Raw genomic sequence first — 19,851 nt, 5'->3', positions numbered from 1 at the left:
TGGAAAAAAATTATATTGCAATTTTTTGACAATATATATTGCAATATTAAACAATGCAGTAGTGCCGTGCGATATTACGATAAATATCGTGACTAAAATATCGTTTCTACAGTAATTTCTTACATCAATTATTAATGCAAATATATAAAGTAGGTTATGATGAAATGTATTGGCGTGGTCACTTTGCGTAAACTCGGTTTTTATAAGTGATAAAGTAATTAAAAAAAAAAGCTTCAATATGTGTTTTTTTGCGACGTGGCGCTGCTTTACGTTATTTATTATTTCATATATATATTGCTGCACTAAAAGGTAGTACTTTTCATTTGTGAAAGTCGGGTTTAATGTCACTTTGAAAGTGTTGGAAAAAGTTGGAAAAAAGTAAGCAATGATATTATTTTGTCATATTTTTCGAAGAATAACTGAAAACATACTTAAATGTGGTATATCACGATATATATCGTTATATATCGTGATATAAAAAATTCCATATCGTGATATATGATTTTTCCCATATCGCCCAGCACTACAATGCAGGGCACATGACATCACCAGCCCCGCCCCCACCCGCACATCTCGCGTTTTTAAAAGGTAAATAAGAGCGTTATCTGGGATTAAAAGCGTGAATTAAAAGAGGATCCAGCTCAGTTTTACTGAACGCAAGCGGCTGGTGGAGCAACAGGGACTTCAGAAGAGGAAACTCAGAGCTCAGTAGCTCATTCACCCATAGTAATACCAAAGAAATGAAGGAGTGAAGATTCTTACTGAGCTCTCTCTCACTCTCTCTCTCTCTCTCACTTTCTCTCTCTCTCTCTCTCTCCCTCCTAGTTTGTCTCAGTAGCTAACTAGCTAACTTTCCCCATTCCACCTTAAACGGTGCAACAGACCTGCTTCTCATAATCTGGATTCGAACATTACTCAAATATTCACTATTCACTGTATACCTGTAACTCTACCTCTTCACTACTTTACTTTAACTGATGCTCTCAAACACATTCCATAATAATTCCATATGTTTTTCTTAGTAGTTTGCATGACTTAAGTATTAATAGTATTTTAAAATAATGAAAAAACAGTGAATCCAAACTTTTGACTGGTACTGTACATCGAAAGACCTTGTCAAAAGACGATTTTAGAGCGCTTATGATTTAATAAATATATCAATATATTTGGAGTCACGTATCGATAATATTTCACATACAAAAATCATATGATATATCACAATATTGATATTTTGTTCTACCCCTATACCTGAACACATGACCAAGGGTTACTAGGGCTGAGCAATCATAAAGAGTAAATATCACTATATACAGAATTATTCTATTGCTGAGTCAGTAAAATACCACAAAGAACATTATGTTTAATATAAAAAGCATCAATTATCAAATAATGAACCTTGTCACTTTTCTGAAGCTAACTAAGATATAGGGGGTTTTAGTGATACTGCTCAGCCCTAACTGCTGCTGGGGGAGGATTACTGTACCTTCAGAGACGCTAAAGGATGCTCTGGGCCGAGTGAACTCCAGTGAAAGGCCGCGAGATCCTCATCAGGCAAAATGTGATTCCCTACAAAACAACATGCAATAAGAATATGATTAGAAATATATTTAATAATACTTTCATATAGATTAGGGTATGATTCCTAGACTTAAATCAAGCTTCAGTGGTGGAAAACTAAAGTAACAGAGCTCAAAAATGATTGGAGTGATGCTCAGATGTCTGTAAAAGAGTATCAGTATATAAATTCAAGTGTGATTGAGGTGCTGATTCGTGGCTGGTTGCTATGGTGTCTCTACAAGTTACTAAGCTGTTGCTAAAGCATTGCTATGGTATCTGTGTTGGATGCTATACTGTTTCTAGATGGTTGGTAAGTAGTTGCTAAAGTGTTGCTAGGTGGTTGCTAAGGTGATGCTATGGTGCCCAGGGTGGTTGGCACTTTGTTTCTAAGCAGGTGCTAGGTGGTTGCTTAAGTGTTGTTATATTATCGGTGATTGTTGCTATGGTGTTGCTAAATCATTGCTAAAGTGTTGCTAGGTGGTTGCTATGGTGCCCATGGTGGCTGCCATGTTGTTTCTAAGTGGTCGCTAGGGGGTTGCTAAGGTGTTGCTATGGTATTTGTGTTGGTTGCTAAGCGGTTGCTAAGGTGTTGCTATGGTGCCCATGGTGGTTGCTATGTTGTTTCTAAGTGGTTACTAGGTGGTTGCTAAGGTTTTGCTATGGTATCAGTGATGGTTCCTATAATGTTACTAAGTGGTTGCTAAGTCATTACTAAAGTGTTGCTATTGTGTCCATGGTGGTTGCCATGTTGTTTCTAAGCGGTTACTAGGTATTTGCTAAGGTGTTGCTAGGTGGTTGCTAATGTGTTGCTATGGTATCTGTGATGGTTGCTATAGTGTTGATACGTGGTTGCTAAGGTGTTACTGTGGTATCCGTATTGATGCTATGTTGTTTCTAAATGGCTGCTAGGTGGTTGCTAATTTGTTGCTATGGTGCCCATGGTGGTGGCCATGTTGTTTCTAAGTGGTCGCTAGGTGGTTGCAATAGTGTTGCTATGGTATCCTTGATGGTTGCTATGGTGTTGCTAAGTGGTTGCTAAGTAACACTGCAGTCACTCCAACACCAGCAGGACTGAAGCTAGCGTACCTAACAGCGAGGCGAAGATGACGAAGCGGTTTGGATTGAGGTCGAGCTGCTTGGCGACTTCGTGCATCAGGTACTGGCTGGTGGTGAGGCTCTTGCCGTTGCGGCTGAGTTTCAGGGCGTGGGCGCTGAAGTAGTACGGGATGTTGCACAGGGCGTAGTCGGAGTCGTACGCCACCAATCCGTGGAAGCCGTTCTCTCTACATAAGGCGATCACTTCCTGGTGATGATCCTCGATACTCTGCACAACCTGGAGGAAATACAGATCAATAATCCCTCAGACACTGTACTGTCTCTGAAACCGACACGTAATACAACCGTGATATTTGATTATTTAGGAGTATTTTATCCTCTTCAGTGACACAGATGCTGTGAAATATCACAGAGATTTGTCTTGAGAAACACAGCTCTGGAAATAAATAAGAGAGCACTGTTTTTGTCTGATTTTGCTATTTATAGGTTTATGTTTGAGTAAAATGAACATTGTTGTTTTATTCTACAAACTACAGACAACATTTCTCCCAAATTACAAATACAAATATCGTCAGAGTTCAGAAATCAATATTTGGTGGAATAACCCTGGTTGGTTTTTTAATCACAGTTTTTTTTCACGCATCTTGTCATCATGTTCTCCTCCACCAGTCTTACACACTGCTTTTGGATAACTTTATGCTGCTTTACTCCTGGTGCAAAAATTCAAGCAGTTCAGTTTGGTGGTTTGATGGTTTGTGATCATCCATCTTCCTCTTGATTATATTCCAGAGGTTTTTTTAATTTGGTAAAATCAAAGAAAACCATTTTTTTAGGTGCTCTCTTATTATTTACCAGAGCTGTATATTAAGTATCGCAGAAAAACAGTATCGTGATAATCATTATGACAATGTAATCATGAGGGTATTGGGGTAGATATAGATTTTAAAATGTTCTGCATTGTAGATTAATTCTAAAGCCATCCAAACTATAAAGAAAAAAAGATATGTGGAATTATTTAGTTAATAAAAAAAAAGTGTTACACAAACCAGAATATGTTTTATATTTTAGATTCTTAGATGATCAGTTTTGAACATCTCTGCTGGATTTTCTCAGTCAGTTTTATGAGGTAGAGTCACCTGGAATTCAGTCTTTCAGTTAACAGCTGTGCTGAACTCATCAAGAGTTAATTACTTGAATTTCTTGTCTCTTAATAAAGTGTTTGAGAGCATCAGTTAAAGTAAAGTAGTGAAGAGGTAGAGTTACAGGTATACAGTGAATAGTGAATATTTGAGTAATGTTCGAATCCAGATTATGAGAAGCAAGAAACACTCAACTAAATAAAACAATAATTTTAGAAAAAATGAAGGTCAGTCAATCCAAAAAGAAGAATTTTGCATTTATCTGACGCTCTTAACCAGAGCGACTGTTACAGAGTTGGGCTAATGTAGTATTAGGAGTCTTGCCCAAGGACTCTTATTGGTGTAGAGCAGTATAGTAGCCCAGATTGGGAATTGAACCCCGGTTGAACATGATGTGGTCGCTCACTGGCATGCAGTGGCTCTCATCAGGTCTGCTTAACACTTAAGTTACAACATATTTCATTATGTGTTCCTTCATGAAAAAGTTTGTCTAAATATTTGACTGGTACTATATATTTAATGTAATTTCCCAGGCCAGGACCAATATTTATATATGAAGTACAAATAAACCCTGATTTTTAGGTGACCTTGTTATGATGTTGACTTGCTACTGTTATCCAACACCCACCAGTTTTGGCATCTCTTAACTACAAATGTTCATAGTGCTAAATATCTTTTTTATCTTCTGTTTTCTAGTTTGCTTCCTGCCATATTAATATTCACATCTCTGCACTTCATTAAACAGGAAAAAGGGACAAAATGAGACATTTCTTGGTGGGGAAATCTGCTGTAATGAGCCTTCCTCCCACCTCTATTGGATACGCAACAATCACACCAACACTGTTCCATATGTCAGACTGTACTACTGCATCCACTTCCCACCAATTATTTATTTTACATTCCTTAACCTGAATATCCATCAATTACCCACCAAAAAAACTGCACTGTGTATCAAAACCTCTATAAACCTACTTCATGAAAAATCAACACAGCTCAAGTCTAAGCTGGTCTTTTAATGGTCAAAGTGCTGGTAATTCCCAATTTAACACACCTAATTCTGCACAATTTATTTATTTTCTAAACCATTTTAAACCATTGCTAGTGACTCTGTGTACATTATCTTAGTATATCTTGCTAAAATGCAATATTTAAGTCTAAAATCAGCCTTTTTGAGCATTTATGATCCATTGAAAATATTATATAAGGGATGACTCTAAACCTACGATTTATGAAAAATCAACACAGCTCAAGTCTAGGTAGGTTTAGAAGTTAAATTGTGCAAAATCAGGTGAGTTAAAGCAGGAATAACCGACACTTTCACCATCAAAAGAGCATCTTAGAATTATGGTCATCCCTTTTATAGATTTTCAATGAATCAAAAAGGCTCAGAAAATCTGTTTTGAGACTAAAATCATGAATGTTAGCTAGATATACTAGCTACAAGCATTGGCTAACCTAGTTAGTTACATATTTTAAAGGTTAATCATAAAAATCAACCCAGCTCAAGTCTAAGCTGGTCTTCTGATGGTTAAACTGTTGGTTATTCTGGCTTTAACACACCTGATTTTGCACAGTTTAACTTCTAAACCCACCATGATAGAGTAAAGAACATTGGTTAAACCTAGCTAGTGACTCTCTGCACATTATCTTAGTATATTTAGCTAAAATACAATATTTAAGTCTAAAATCAGCTTTTTGAGCCTTTATGACCCATTGAAAACCTTATATAAAGGATAACTCTAAATCTACATTATGAAAAATCAATCCAGTTCAAGCCTAGGCTTGTCTTTTAATGGTAAACAGAGTCTAGAACTAAAAGTGTGCAGATTCAGCTGTGTTCAAGCAGGAATAACAAACACTTGGACCATCAAAATACCATCTTAGACTTTTACCATAAAATAGGTTAAATTTTTTTTAGATTACTCATGAAAAATCAACCCAGCTCAAGCCTAAAATGGTATTTTGATGTATTTTTCATAAAGTATATTTATGGTAATCTCTTCTATAAGGGTTTAAATGAATCGTAAAGGCTCATAAAGGCTTATTTAAAACGTATCTAGCTACAACTAACAATTTAAGTCTCAAATCAGCCTTTATGATCCATTAAAATCTTTATATAAGGAATGACTGTAAATCTACATTATGAAAAATTAACACGGCTCAGGTTTCAGCTGGTATTTTGATGGTAAACAGACTAACTAGTTGGGTAAAATGCAACCAAAAATGGGATTAGAACTAAAACTGTCCAGATTTAGCTGTGTTAAAACAAAAAGATTTTGAATGGATAATAAAGGCTTATTTGAGAATTATCTAGCTAAACCTCACAATTTAAGTCTCAAATCAGCCTTTATGATTCATTGAAAATCTTATATAAGGGATGACTCTAATCCTACATTATGAAAAATATGTTTATTTAAGTGTTAGCTAGATATAATAAGCTAGAGACATTGGCTAACCTACATATTTTAGGGCTGATTATGGAAAATCAACACAGTTCTAAGATGATGTTTTGATGGATTTTTTATAAAGGATGTTTATAGTCATCTCTTATATAAAAGATTGTGAATGGATCATAAATGCTCATAAAGCCTGATTTGAAACTTATCTAACTAAAACTCACAATTTAAGTCTCAAATCAGCATTTATGAGCCTGGCTCTAAACCTACATTATGAAAAATCAACACAGCTATAGTCTAAGCTGGTGTTTTGATGTATTTATGGATTTTTCCAAAAAAAAGTATATTTTGTCATCTCTTATATAAGATTTTAAATGGACCAAAAAGGCTTTAAAAATTCTGATTTGAGACTAAAATTGTGAATGTTAGCTAGATACACCTAGTTACATATGTTAAGGCAGAATATAAAAAAATCAACACAGTTATAGTCTAGGCTGGTGTTTTGATGGATTTATGGATTTTTCATGAAGTATATTTAGAGTCATCTCTTATATAAGATTTTGAATGGATCATAAAGGCTTATTTGAGAATTATCTAGCTAAAACCTCACAATTTAAGTCTCAAACCAGCCTTTATAAGCCTTTATGATTCATTGAAAATCTTATATAAGGGATGACTCTAATCCTACATTATGAAAAATATGTTTATTTAAGTGTTAGCTAGATATAATAAGCTAGAGACATTGGCTAACCTACATATTTTAGGGCTGATTATGGAAAATCAACACAGTTCTAAGATGATGTTTTGATGGATTTTTTATAAAGGATGTTTATAGTCATCTCTTATATAAAAGATTGTGAATGGATCATAAATGCTCATAAAGCCTGATTTGAAACTTATCTAACTAAAACTCACAATTTAAGTCTCAAGTCAGCATTTATGAGCCTGGCTCTAAACCTACATTATGAAAAATCAACCCAGCTCAGGTATAAGGTGGTGTTTTAATGGATTTATGGATTTTTCCAAAAAAAGTATATTTTGTCATCTCTTACATAAGATTTTAAAAGGCTCAAAGTGCTTATTTAAGACTAAAATCTAAAGAAAGTTAAATTAAAAAGTGTTATTTAGATGTAAGTTAGTAAACACATAAACATCCTCCGGCGAGGCCGGGCTCCACAGCGGCTAGGCTACTCACTCCTATCCGGAATCTGAGCAGCGCCAGGCGGATGCAGTGGGCCATGCAGACCGGGGGCAGGAACCAGACCTTGGGCGGCGGGGTTCCGCGGTTCTGGACGTGGCTGATGATCTGCTGGGCGGTCTGCCGCTCGTTCACCTGCCGCTTGACCCACTCGTGCAGGCGGCCTTTCTCCAGGGCTCCGTTAAAGCAGACCAGCAGCTCGATGTTGCCGGTGAAGCAGGCTTTAGCCAGGGCGGCCAGGTAGCCCAGCATGTGGTTCCACTGCCCGCCGCTGACCCAGTCCGTGTAGAAGCCGCCGTACAGCCGGTGCAGGCAGTTCTCCGCGTCCACCAGCAGCCGGAGCGGCGACTGGGGCGGCCTCTGCCTGCCGCCGCCGACCAGACTCCCCCGGGCCAGCTTCTGCAGCTCCACCGGCACCACGGCGCTCGGGCAGTGCTTCTCGATGTACTCCTGGAAACCTTGGACCCCCATGATGATTCAGTGCGTTTTTAATAAAAAATAAAATCCTAAATAAAGCGAAATAAAGCTGAATAAACCGGATTAAAGGAGCAGAGAGGAGCTCCTGCTGCTGCTCCTCCTGCACCGGAGAAACAGACTGAGCCGAATATTGCTGGAGGAGATGAATCAGTGAATAAACAGCTGTTATTAGCTGTTTTTTGGTGAGTTATTGGTGTGTTTTCTCTTTTTTGGGGGGTTCATGGCCGCTGGCCGCCATGTGCAGTCCTATGGAGCCATGTCTGAGAGAGGGAGAGGGACAGGAGCACCGTGACGCATGAACGAGTCCAATCGGCTCCTGTGAATCGGTTCTTTTGAATCGGTTCTTCTGAATCGGCTCTTATGAGTCCATCCTTTCCTTCTCCTCCTCATTTTCTTCCTCTATTCTTCTTGTCTTTTCCTTCTTTCCTACTCCTCTTCTCCTTTTTTCTTTCTTACTCCTCCTCTCTTCCACCTTTCCGTCTCCTCCCCTCCTCCTTCTTCTTTGCTACTCTCCCTTTCCTCCTCCTCCTCCTCCTCCTCCTCCTCATGTTCTTCTCCTTTTACTTCTTCTCATCTCCTCCTTCTCCTTTCCTACTCTTCCTTTCCTTCTCCTCCTCTCCTCCTTTCCTTTTCTCCTCCTTTCCTCCTGCTTCTCCTTTTCTCCTCCTCACCTCCTCTTCCTTTCTTTCTTCTCCTCCTCCTTCCCAAATCCTTCTTTCCTCCTCCTTTCCTACTCCTCCTTTTCTCCTCTTCCTCTTCTCCTTCTTCTTTCCCTACTCCTTCTCCTTTCCTTCTCTCCTCCTCCCTTTCTCCCTTTCCTATTCTTCCTTCTTTACTTCTCCTCATCTCCTCCTTTCCTTCTCCTCCTCTCCTCCTCCTTTCATACTTTTCCTACTTCTTCTCTCCTCCTTTCCTAATCCTTTTTATCCTTTCTCCTTTCCTAGTTCTCCTCTTCCTTACCTTCTCTTTTTCTTCTCCTGTTTCTTTCCTTCTCGTCTTCTCCTCCCTTCCTACTCTTCTTCTCCTCCTCCTTTCCTACTTCTCTTCTCCTGCACCTCCAAACAGTCAGCAGATATATGGTCATCCTGTTAAATGTGGAACATATGTAAGTAATGATATATATGTTCTACAGTCACATAAGTGTTTTAATAAAGTTGAATTATTTCTACACATACACAAGTGTCAGGTGCTCAGGTGTTTTGTGGGCGTAGCCAGAGTGATGTAATGCCAACATCTTTAAAACATTTCCAGGATCTCTGGAAGCTTTTTAGAGGAGGATTCTTTCGTCTCCTCTGGTATTCAGACAGATGGCGAGATGCCGTATAATTTTTAACAATTTTACAGTATTTTCCAGTATAGATTTGTCTGTAAATTCAAATAAAATAATATATATAAATACGCAATTAAAGTATAAAGTAATGAAATAAAGGGGGGAAAAGCCTTCCCAAACATTGTTTCATCTGCATATATGCTTATTAAAATAATGTAAATATATTTAAGGTAACTTATTTCAAACATATGTCTCGAATCTCTACATGCATCATCTTCATACTAGGCTGGGAATTAAGAATCAGTAAATTGATTAAATCAGACATTCGGCTCATTAAAACATACAGTTCCAGAGAATCGATTCAGTAAAGTGAATCGAACGCTCCATTATTAGTGACGCAGGTTGTGAGGAGGAGCCCTGACCTGGTGCTTTAGCATCACATTAGTGGGATAAAAGTCTGTTAAAGGACCAGTCCAACCTTTATTCCAGTTTTCACGTCTTTTCAGTTTTATGTTTTGTGAAATGCAGCCAGCAAAATAAAGATATTGTGATGTAAAAGAGAAAAAATCCATACAAGACAGTATGGTTCAGCAAGGCTTACAGCACTTGTGAGCGCAGGGTGGATGAAACTAATGATGCCTTCAAGTCTTACTCAGAAATTCCTACTTACGAATTTGGGAGTCGTAATTACGAATTGACATGCATTCGAGTGTTTTTTCGTCTGGTAAAAATAGATGCTATTTGGAAAATCCTTTTGCTTATATTTTTGATCTATTATAATAAAAAACAGGAGGTTTACTTTGCACTACTCTGAGAGAATGAAGTGAATAAGACATGCATTAGTTGAGTAATGTTTTTTTAATAACATTAGAACCGTAAATCTTATTAGACTTTTATGTTTTTGCATGTATTGCTAGTGGTTTTATTAATTAACTAATAGTTAACTGCTACCAACCATGGCGCAAGTTATGATGGAGGATTTTGGGGGTCTTACCCCCCAATTAACCCTTTCATAACCTGCGTCCATTACAATGGACTGCATCTATTTTCATTTGTTCTTAAAATGTTCTGTGGTGCATAACACTCTTTAGCCCTATCTGGACGGGAATAGTCTCTCTGGGGGACGTCTGTGAAAAATATTGAAAAAATATATTTATACAGTGATAAAACTCCTGCATTTAGACTGTAATCGAAAAAACAAGAGGACCAGTAAGTTTTTAGGCTTTTTTTTCTCGGCACATGACATGAGTATTGTTCAGTAGCTCCTCCATTTCCGCTCACTGTTGTGTTTTTAATGTGGATCTCTGTGGAAACTGTGGCGTGCCGAAAGTGTAATTACGGTGCGCGGCAGTGGACAAATAGCTATTGTATTAAACGTGAGAAGACGAAACTCAGAGATGTGCGTCCGGACGGGACTAAAATTACCGGAGGAGCACGGAGTTCAGAGAAAAACAGTAGATAATTCAGCCTGTAATTTTCTCAGAGGACGTCTGAGAAAAACGTCCCAGATGAATAAACCCCCCATAAAAGAGAAAAATACCCCAGAACCTGCTGAGAAACAAATCTCTTTCGGATAGAGCTTTTGAGACATTTTGTCCATGGGAATAGACCATGAACCAGAAAATAAAAAAGTTTACAAGCCATTGGAACTGAAGTTTAGCCCTGCCCAATGCACTGGGGAAAAACAGCAGCTTTTAGAACACTTAAAAAAATACCTTCAGCAATAGCTTATGAAATAAAAAAGTCGATATCAAATATATATATATATATATATATTTTTTTTAAACAGACACTCCCAATGCAATGGGTATGTAAAAAGTAGTGGATTAATACAAAAATGACAAAATAATCATAGTAATAATAAAAAAAAGAATTAGGACCAAGCGGAAACGGCCTGTTTCCCTTTAGACCGCCCACGAGCCTTGTGATTGGCTCTGCCGTTTGTTGCTAACGTGTGATTGGCTGTTGCCGTTGTCCCTCCATCTGACCTGCACCTGGAGCTGCACACCTGTGTTTAGCTAATTACAGGAGCTCGTGTTCATCTGATACTGTAAGTTATGAGCACGCTGAGCGTTTGTTCTGCTTTATATCAGAGTTTTTTTCATGTTAATATTAGAATCTGTGTGTGTGTGTGTGTGTGTGTGTGTGTGTGTGTGTGTGTGTGTGTGTGTGTGTGTGTGTGTGTGTGTGGTAATTAGGCAATTAGGCGGGGGGGAGAGTAAACATAAGCGACTTCTTTAATTATTAGTCAAAATAATCCAGAATTTCTGCTTATTTGTACTCAAGATAGTGTATAATTTAATGTTAATGAGGTCTATTGATCATACATTCCAAACAAATAAGTGTAAATAGTGAGTTGGAGTGAATTCCACCTTAAATACCGCTAATTTATATACTATTCCGCTTTAAATGCTGCTGCTAATTGACCATTCCTCCTTAAATGCTGCTGCAAAGTTACAATTCCGCTTTACATACTGCTGCAAAGTTACTTTTGCATCTTATATACCGCTAATTTACTATTTCACCAAAAAATGCAGCTGAATTATATTCCGCCTTAAATACCGCTAATTTATATACTATTCCGCCTTAAATGCTTCTGCTAATTTACTATTCCACCTTAAATGCTGCTGCTAATTTACCATTCCGCCTTAAATGCTGCTGATAATTTACTATTGTGCCTTTAATGCTTCTGCTAAGTTACTATTCCACCTTAAATACTAGTAAATTACCCTTACATATTAAATACTGCTAATTTACTACTCCACCTTAAATACTGCTAATTGACCATTTCCCCTAATATTTTGCTAATTTACTATTGCACCTTATATACTGCTAATTTATTTACCATTCCACCTTTAATACTGCTGCTAATTTACTATTCCGCTTTAAATACTGTTAATTTATTATTCCACCTTAAATGCTGCTGTGGCGACACAGTCTTAAGGCCATACCTATGGAGGAACTGACCGTCTTCATCTTTTAAGGTGGAACGGAACAATGCTGTGTTTATACAGTGAGATTACAATGCCATCCATACACATACATTTAACCACATTTAAAAGCATCACACTGGTTTAAACACAGTTAATTACTAAAATACTTTGATATATAAATTAAATAAAAAATATACATTATATATTTTTTTAAATTCATATATGTTTATATAAAAATACAAACATTTTGACATATTTCTACAAATGTAGAATGTATATAAATGTGTTTATATTATAGAATAAACATTTTCTCTTACCAAATACATTAATTAATTAATTTATTTATTTTACTAACTGTTAATCCATTAGTATGATTTGTTCTTTAAATATTGACTTACACTACTGTACATTAAATAAATATTCACTTATTCGATTAAAAAAAAACTCAGCATCCTAAACAATCAATCAAACCACAACCAGTCTACTAAAGTAAGCTATGTTCATGCACTGACATCTTCTGCATCTACAAAAGCACAGGAAATCAATTAAATTCATAATATAATGTACCTTTTTTGATCATAATTGTAAGATTTAGTATATGTGTATTGGACAGTTCTTAAAGTAATCATAAATAATCAAAAAATACAGAACAAATCTTTTGATTTAAAGGTTTGACTGCTTTCCTGAACTCAACTTTTATTTAATTTACAGATTGAAAGAAGAGTATCCTCAGAAAGAAGAGGATAGAGATAGAGGTGAATGTCAGCAGGCAGGAGGAGATCTGGAGGACAGTGTTCAGGCACGAGCTACCAGTAAAGAGGTGAGTAAAAAACTACATAAGATAAAATCACTAAAACTCTGGATACAAGGTGCAAAAAAACTGTAGTCCTGTTTAAATATATAAATACTGAAGCTTGAAGGATCATTTTAATGCACACTGATCTGAATGTGTTTGTTAACTGGAGAAACAAGGGAATTGTGGCTGATTTGTATATTATAATGCCTCTAATAACATATAGTAAATTGATATTAAACTTGCGTCTTACTTGTGCAAAAGAGCTTTTAAGAAATATATTTATATATTTTTTTAAATATATATATATTTTAGATCTGTTTGTAGTGTTTATGGAACTATTTAAAAAGGAAGTTGTGTTAAAGTTGTTAAAGGCGTGTCTATTTTTAAGGTCTATTGTTTACATTCTTCAGCTGTTTTTCTGCTATTAAAGTCTGATTTCTTCATATATTGTGTAATATATTTTGTGGGACAAAGTAAACACATTAGTAATCAAATCCTTAATTTAAAGCCTTGTTTTATAATTTGTATATTATATTTACTACTAACAGTAGAGTAAGTCACAAACATATATTAAAACCCAGTCATGCTAAATAAATAAATAGATATATAAGATTAAAATAGAAATACTGTAATATACATTTAATATATACAATGGTCGTACCACCCAGCGCTAATTTATTTATTTCTGTATTTCATCCTCTGTATGATAATAAAGATAATGAAGATAATGAATGTGCTTTTCACATTCAAACATAGTCAACGTGGGAATTAGTAAATAATACAGAAATAAAAATGGTTAGATGACTATATAAAAGCACAAAAAGAATAAAGTGTATAAAAATATATTTTTTTTATTGATACACTGCATTTATGTTTGTATGTCCCTAATACATTTATTTATGTATTTATTTATTTATTTGTCGTGTTTTTTTTTTCTTTTTTCTTTTTTTCTTTTCTTTATTTATTTTTATTTATTTATTTATTTATTTTTATTCTCCAAACACAGCAGCCCTAAAACATTTTACACTCAATAAAAAAAAATATATATCTTTCTATAAATAAGCTGTGTCCGAAAAACATTCAAATAATAAAAAATAATTTGTCTGCATTATTATAAGTAACTCATGACCAAAAGCTCAAGAAAACACACATTTTATTGTTATTTTAAGTCCTTTATTTGTGAAAATCCAAAGAATTAAAACATTAATTTGCAGTTACCTCAGAACCAGCAGAGGGAGCCACCACTTTATTTTACGGTGTTTAAAGTTTAAAGGTCATTGCACTGCAAAATCATACAATATATCATATAAACTGCATATCTCAATGTTTTAATGGTATTACTACTAAAATGATGCATGTAAATATGGTTATATTGAAGGAGACATGCCAGTTTTTCATATTAAAGCAAAAAATACAAACAAAAAGCTTCTAAATATATATATATGAATAAAAGCGTAGAAAAAGTAAAAATTGAAACAATAAATTTAAAGAGAATATTTACACAGTGCTGAAACAGACAATACGATTCTGCAAAATGTACAAAAATAGTTACCTATAGTATATTTCTCTACTTTATACATACATACATTATCCTCACTACAATTCTGACTAAATGTTTGAATCACAAAAGTGCAATTTTTTGCTTATTTTTGATTTTCTTAATAAAAAATTGTTAGCTTGGGAGTTCTCTTCTGGCAGTAAATATAATATAATCTTTTAATGGCAGGGTTTAAGATAGAGCTCATACCGTCTGTTTGTTTTCAGAATTAGCAAGGAGGCTAATCTAAGCATGCTAATTATTAAGCCATGTGCTGATTTCATTCACGCTTCATTTTCCTTCAAATTGTTCCTGTATTTGATCAAAAATCAGAGCCATAAACCTCCCTGACATGTTCAGAAACGCACTGCTGGGCAAATTAACACGCATAGCACCACAGGAATCAAAAATCATCCAATCTATTTAAATCCGTGCATCATTCGTTCTTTTGATTTTTTTTTTTTAGTTGAGAATCCATAATTAAAAAATGAAAAAAAAAACACCTCCTCATTTTGTTTTTCGTTGTTGAATATAATACCTAAAACAAATCACTGCTTGCATTTTCTGTTTTTTTATTTGATGATGCAAACAAAAATGGACCAGGAAAAAAACAAAACAGACCAGATTAATCTTGTAATATTAGTGGCCCAAAAAAAAAAACAGTTTACTTCAAGAATAATGAAGTCGTAGTATTTTAAGGGAAATGTTGTTCTAACTGCGGGGGCTGCAGTTTAAGAGCGGAGCAGAAGGAAAGGAGCTTTTTCAGCTCATGATCTGTTACAGGGCTGCTGTGATTACCATCAGTTATCTACGTTTCGAATCTGCTGCTTAGTAATGCTCTAGTGGTGGCATCCCAGTAGCCAAGACGTTTTACGCTGCATTTTAGTTTGCTTTTTGCAGCCAAAGGAACATAAATACAGTCCATTCCATTCATGAATAAAGGAAATAAACCTTTTACTTGTGAAAGAAGGTTGACTGTCTTTGATGATGATTTCCGTCCAAAGACATGCGGAAGTTATTTTTTGTTTTATATTCAAAAACAAAAAACGAAATATTAGTTTCTTTTATTTTCCTATTTTGGATTCTCAATTTAAAAAATCGAATAAAACGAATGATACATGGATTTGTGTAGAAAGTCTCAACTCTATTTGTCGCTTGTCGTTTTGTCGCCGAGTCGCTTGTCGCCAAATCTTAGCTACAAGTCTCGCTTGTCCCCCTTTAATCTGCCGTTGTGGACTCGTAGAGGATGCTTCAAGATCCCGAAGGTCTAGAGCTAACAGCGTCTTCCTCAGCCGTCTAAAGACATGCGGAAGTTGTGAGCTCTCTGAGCGAGTTCCTTGGCGAAGTCCTGCGCCTCCTGGATGGCGACTTGGTCGGGGAAGTGCAGCGCTGCTTTCTTGGTGGCCACGGCGAGCTGTTTCAGCAGAGCGCACAGGTGATTACTCTTACAGAGGAGCTCCTGACTGTCCGGCCGGTTCTGAGCTTCACCGCACAGCGATTCCATCAGCCTCTGACCCACCATGATCACCAGCTTCCCGTGGGCTATGAACTTCTCGGGGGGCTGGCCCTCCTCCAGGCTGCTGATGAACACCGTGATGGCTTTCTTAATGGCTCCAAAGTACAGCCGGCAGTGGTCTGAGATCTGAGACGTTCCGGGGCTTTTTGGGGTGCTGGCTGGCTTTGGGGGTGGTGGTGGTGGTTTGGAAATCTGATGAAGAAAAGAACAGAAGAAAAGACAGATATTTGTTAAAATATGTACAGGATATATAGCTCTAGAAAAAAGTAAGAGTATGGAATATAATTAAGAGGTGAACTAAAAGCAGCATAAAGTTATCCAAAAGCAGTGTGTAAGACTGGTGGAGGAGAACATGATGCCAAGATGCATGAAATTAAAACTGTGATTAAAAACCACACCAGGGTTATTCCACCAAATATTGATTATTTCTGAACTCTTAATGAATGAATGAAAACTTTATGAATATGAACTTGTTTTCTTTGCATTATTTGAGGTCTGAAAGCTCTGCATCTTTTTTTTTTATTATTATTTCAGCCATTTCTCATTTTTTGCATATAAATAAATGCTCTAAATGAGAATATTTTTATTTGGAATTTGGGAGAAATGTTGTCTGTAGTTTATAGAATAAAACAACAATGTTCATTTTACTCAAACATAAACCTATAAATAGTAAAATTAGAGAAACCGAAGATTCAGAAACTGAAGTGCTCTCTTAAATTTTTAAGGTAACTTTATTATTTTTAAATATTTTTTTCAATTATCTAAAAACACATTTATTTAAATATTCCAGACATGTACTGGTCAAACTCACAATCTCATGCAGCTTTATTGTTTTTTTTTGTTTGTTTTTTTTTCTAATCTGAAGATGTTTACGAAACTCATGTGACATTTAAAAAGTTAAAAATGTTTAAAAAAAGCAAGTCCACTAATTCCTTAAAATTTTCTCTTTATTTTAAAGAAATGGTCCACTGCATGTTCAAATAACTGATATTTATGACCAAAAATAAATCACTCCTGTTACTGGAACTCGTTCCTGTTACTTTTTATGATTTGAGTAACAGGAATTAAAGTAACAAGAATGAGTTTTTAGCATTGAATTAGCAAAAATATGAAAAATGAAAATGAGCTGAAATGAAATATGAGTAACGAGGCTGTTCTTAAAATGCAAAGCTAAAACATAATTACTCCAGTAGAGTATAGATTACTCACATTTCTACTGAAGTAAGTTACTAAAGTATTTGTACTATTTGTAGAGATAATAAAGAGATCTTATTTTTTTTTTAGATGGCTGGATTTGGGTACAGCTGCTCTAAGCTGTTACTTATTTAGAGATAGGAGCTAAAAACTGCTATAAATGACGAGAACCACAGACTAATTTCCACACATGCTGGCAGTCTAAGTGTGTCATCGTTAATGCTGAAGGCATCAGACAGGAAGGCAGCAGTTGAACATAAAGAGGAAAAGAGCAGTAATGATGAAAGGGGTTGAAGGGGTTTTGCCCTCGGTAAAGGTGATTTCCAGTGTTAGTACTTAAAACACCGAATACCAGGTAATAAGAGACCCAGAGAGACGCTGAGATCTGATCTGAATAGAATTTAAATAGAAATATTTACCTGTTTTTCCTTCTTTTCTTCTTCTCTGCCTGGTTTTGTGTTGTTATCTGTTTTCATTTGCTGCTGCTGCTGCTCAAACTCTGTTTTCGTCTAAAGGGAATAAAAAAAAAAGCGATAAATGAATCCTTACACTTATAGAGCATTTATTAGCAGAAAATGAAACAATGGCTCAAATAGACCTCAAATAATGCAAATAAAACAAGTTCATATTCATTTTCAGTTTTAAGAGTTCAGAAATAATCAATATTTGGTGGAATAACCCTGGTTTATAATCACAGTTTTGTGATTTATGCATCTTGGCATCATGTTCTCCTCCACCAGTCTTACACACTGCTTTTGGATAACTTTATGCTGCTTTACTCCTGGTGCAAAATAATTCAAGCAGTTCAGTTTGGTGGTTTGATGGCTTGTGATCATCCATCTTCCTCTTGTTTATATTCCTGAGGTTTTTTATTTGGTAAAAATCAAAGAAACTCATCATTTTTAAGTGGTTTCTCATTTTTTCAGAGCTGTCTATACTCTGATTTTGCTCAATTGCTCCATAGGAACCCATTATTTTTGGACTCATTTAGGAGCGCCCAAAGATAATCTCTTATGGAAGATAATCTCAAGTGGATTTACTCCACTCTAGAGATTTTAGTTTTTGGAAATTCTACAAAAAGTGCATTACAGCAGTTTAAGCAAGAAATGGATCTTGATTATTTTCTAGATTCTTGCTAATTTTGACACCGTTTTTTGGGGGGGGGAAAGAGCAAAATATTCCACGTACCTGAAGTTGTACATAATCGTTGTCGTCTCCCTCCGAGTCTTGCGGTGGTTCGCTCTTGCCTTGGCTCGGTCTTGGGTTTGTGGGACTGGCGTTTTTGGGTGTCTCTGATTCCTTCGTCGCACTTCTGAAGAGAAGCTTTCCGTTAGCGTTGAGGATGGACACAAGACGCTTCACATCTTCAGGCACAGTTCGAGCCACCATGACGAAGCGCTCCAGCTGGTCTGGAGTATGTGGTTGGCCAGGGTCCTGAACCAGGGCATCGAGAGACCACCCCAAACCACCGAGGGCGTCTACAGACTGCTGGAGGATGAGTCCGGAGTCTTCCACGATGGATAGCTGCTTCTGGAGCCTCGTCTGAAGGTTGGAGTCGGTCAGCCGCCGAGCATTTCCTCTGACGTCCAGAACGAAATCGAGGAAGCTTGTGACGGAATTCGCCACGCCTTCTGCGGCTGCGTGGATTTCCTGGAGATGTTCGCCGAGGTGCTCTCTGCTTCTCCAGCTGCTGCTTACGAAATCCATGAGTTTTGGTATGGCTCGACATACCATGTCTTGAAGTTCCATCAACTGTTGGGAGACCTCTTCTTGAGGCATTGTAATCTCCCGTAGAGGCTCAGGCGAAGGAGAGCTCAGCATCAGGGAGTCGCAGGAGCTTCTGGAAGAGCTGGAGGTGGTGGATGCCATGGATGCCATGGAGCTACGTTGGTTGTTGGTCACAGATAGTCTTCTATCCTTTTCAACGCTCTCCTCGGTCTCTGTGCTGATTGCTCCTTCCGACGACTGGCTAGATAGTCTTCCCTGGCGGCCCCACGTTGGGAGCACTCGTGGAAAATCATACATGGGTCCACTCTTTCCTCTGTACTCCAAAGGAACAACTCCCTTGTCAGAATCGCTCAAGCTTACGTTCTGCAACTTTTGGACTCCTGTAGCATCCAGAGAAGGTTCTCGTGGCTTGGCACACGGTGGAATATCGTAGATGGATTCCTTCACTGGCTTGCTGGAGTTAATGCACTGTTGCACAGCAGTACTAGGTTTGGGAATGTCGTAGAGCGAGGAAGTAGACGTCGTCGTAGAGGACATAGAAGAAGAAACTCGTGCTGGAAGTGTGTCATAAAGTTGTTCTGGATTCGCACCTTTTGGCGACATGGTGTTGTAGATTCCTGCTTTAGCACAGGACTTCTCGGGCGTAACGGGAACGTCGTAGATCCATTCAGATTTGCGTGGGTTGGGCATAGTGCTGTAGCCGCAAGCAAGTCTTTGATGAACCTCACTACTGTTTGAAGGCACGGGGATGTCGTAATTGGACTCCTGGGCGATTGATGGCGGTACAGCGTAGACCTGAAACACAGGAAATTCACACTAAGGGAAACGAGTCAAAAATTAAAGAAAGAAAGTCTAATTTAACTCTTTAAAATACCTTGTTCTGTAAACAGGCTACAGGTGTAGGTGATACAGAAAAAAAAAACTTTTTTCTGCAGTAAAATACGTTATTTACATTTGAAATCTGGAGAAATTTGGAGAAGCTGCTTGTTTTCTCTCAAATCCACTTTATAATTCCAGATCTGTAACAGGAATCAACGCAAATTCTGCAGGTTTA

General features: G+C 36.9%; 2 protein-coding genes and 1 long non-coding RNA gene across 5 annotated transcripts in view; 1 reads left to right on the top strand and 2 right to left on the bottom strand.

Annotated features, from left to right (window-relative positions):
* LOC103036183 (constitutive coactivator of PPAR-gamma-like protein 1) overlaps positions 1 to 7,817 on the bottom strand; it is a 30,748-nt gene extending 22,931 nt beyond the window's left edge. The window contains exons 1-3 of the mRNA XM_049471807.1: positions 7,344 to 7,817; positions 2,644 to 2,890; positions 1,484 to 1,566 (exon numbers count right to left, since the gene is read on the bottom strand). Coding sequence (XP_049327764.1) covers positions 1,484 to 1,566; positions 2,644 to 2,890; positions 7,344 to 7,817 — 804 coding nt within the window. The remainder of the gene's footprint in view (positions 1 to 1,483; positions 1,567 to 2,643; positions 2,891 to 7,343) is intronic.
* A 52-nt stretch (positions 7,818 to 7,869) lies between these two features.
* LOC111195387 (uncharacterized) overlaps positions 7,870 to 19,851 on the top strand; it is a 50,004-nt gene continuing 38,022 nt past the window's right edge. Inside the window, exons 1-2 of one of the 2 annotated variants that reach the window (XR_007429380.1) lie at positions 7,870 to 8,005; positions 12,738 to 12,846. This is a non-coding gene — a long non-coding RNA (uncharacterized LOC111195387). Of the gene's footprint in view, positions 8,006 to 11,056; positions 11,144 to 12,737; positions 12,847 to 19,851 lie in introns of those variants that run through there. The other variant, XR_002651613.2, reaches the window with a different exon arrangement.
* Positions 13,974 to 19,851, bottom strand: part of cass4 (Cas scaffold protein family member 4) — a 36,369-nt gene continuing 30,491 nt past the window's right edge. For both annotated transcript variants that reach the window (XM_022682470.2, XM_049471813.1), the window contains 3 exons: positions 18,258 to 19,592; positions 17,489 to 17,578; positions 13,974 to 16,067 (listed from right to left, as the gene is read on the bottom strand). In XM_022682470.2, the coding sequence (XP_022538191.2) occupies positions 15,648 to 16,067; positions 17,489 to 17,578; positions 18,258 to 19,592 (1,845 nt within the window). In that variant the 3' untranslated portion in view covers positions 13,974 to 15,647. The remainder of the gene's footprint in view (positions 16,068 to 17,488; positions 17,579 to 18,257; positions 19,593 to 19,851) is intronic.

Source organism: Astyanax mexicanus, chromosome 24, assembly GCF_023375975.1.
Source record: "Astyanax mexicanus isolate ESR-SI-001 chromosome 24, AstMex3_surface, whole genome shotgun sequence".
Classification (NCBI taxonomy): domain Eukaryota; kingdom Metazoa; phylum Chordata; class Actinopteri; order Characiformes; family Acestrorhamphidae; genus Astyanax; species Astyanax mexicanus.
This window is presented reverse-complemented; position numbering and strand designations above follow the sequence as displayed.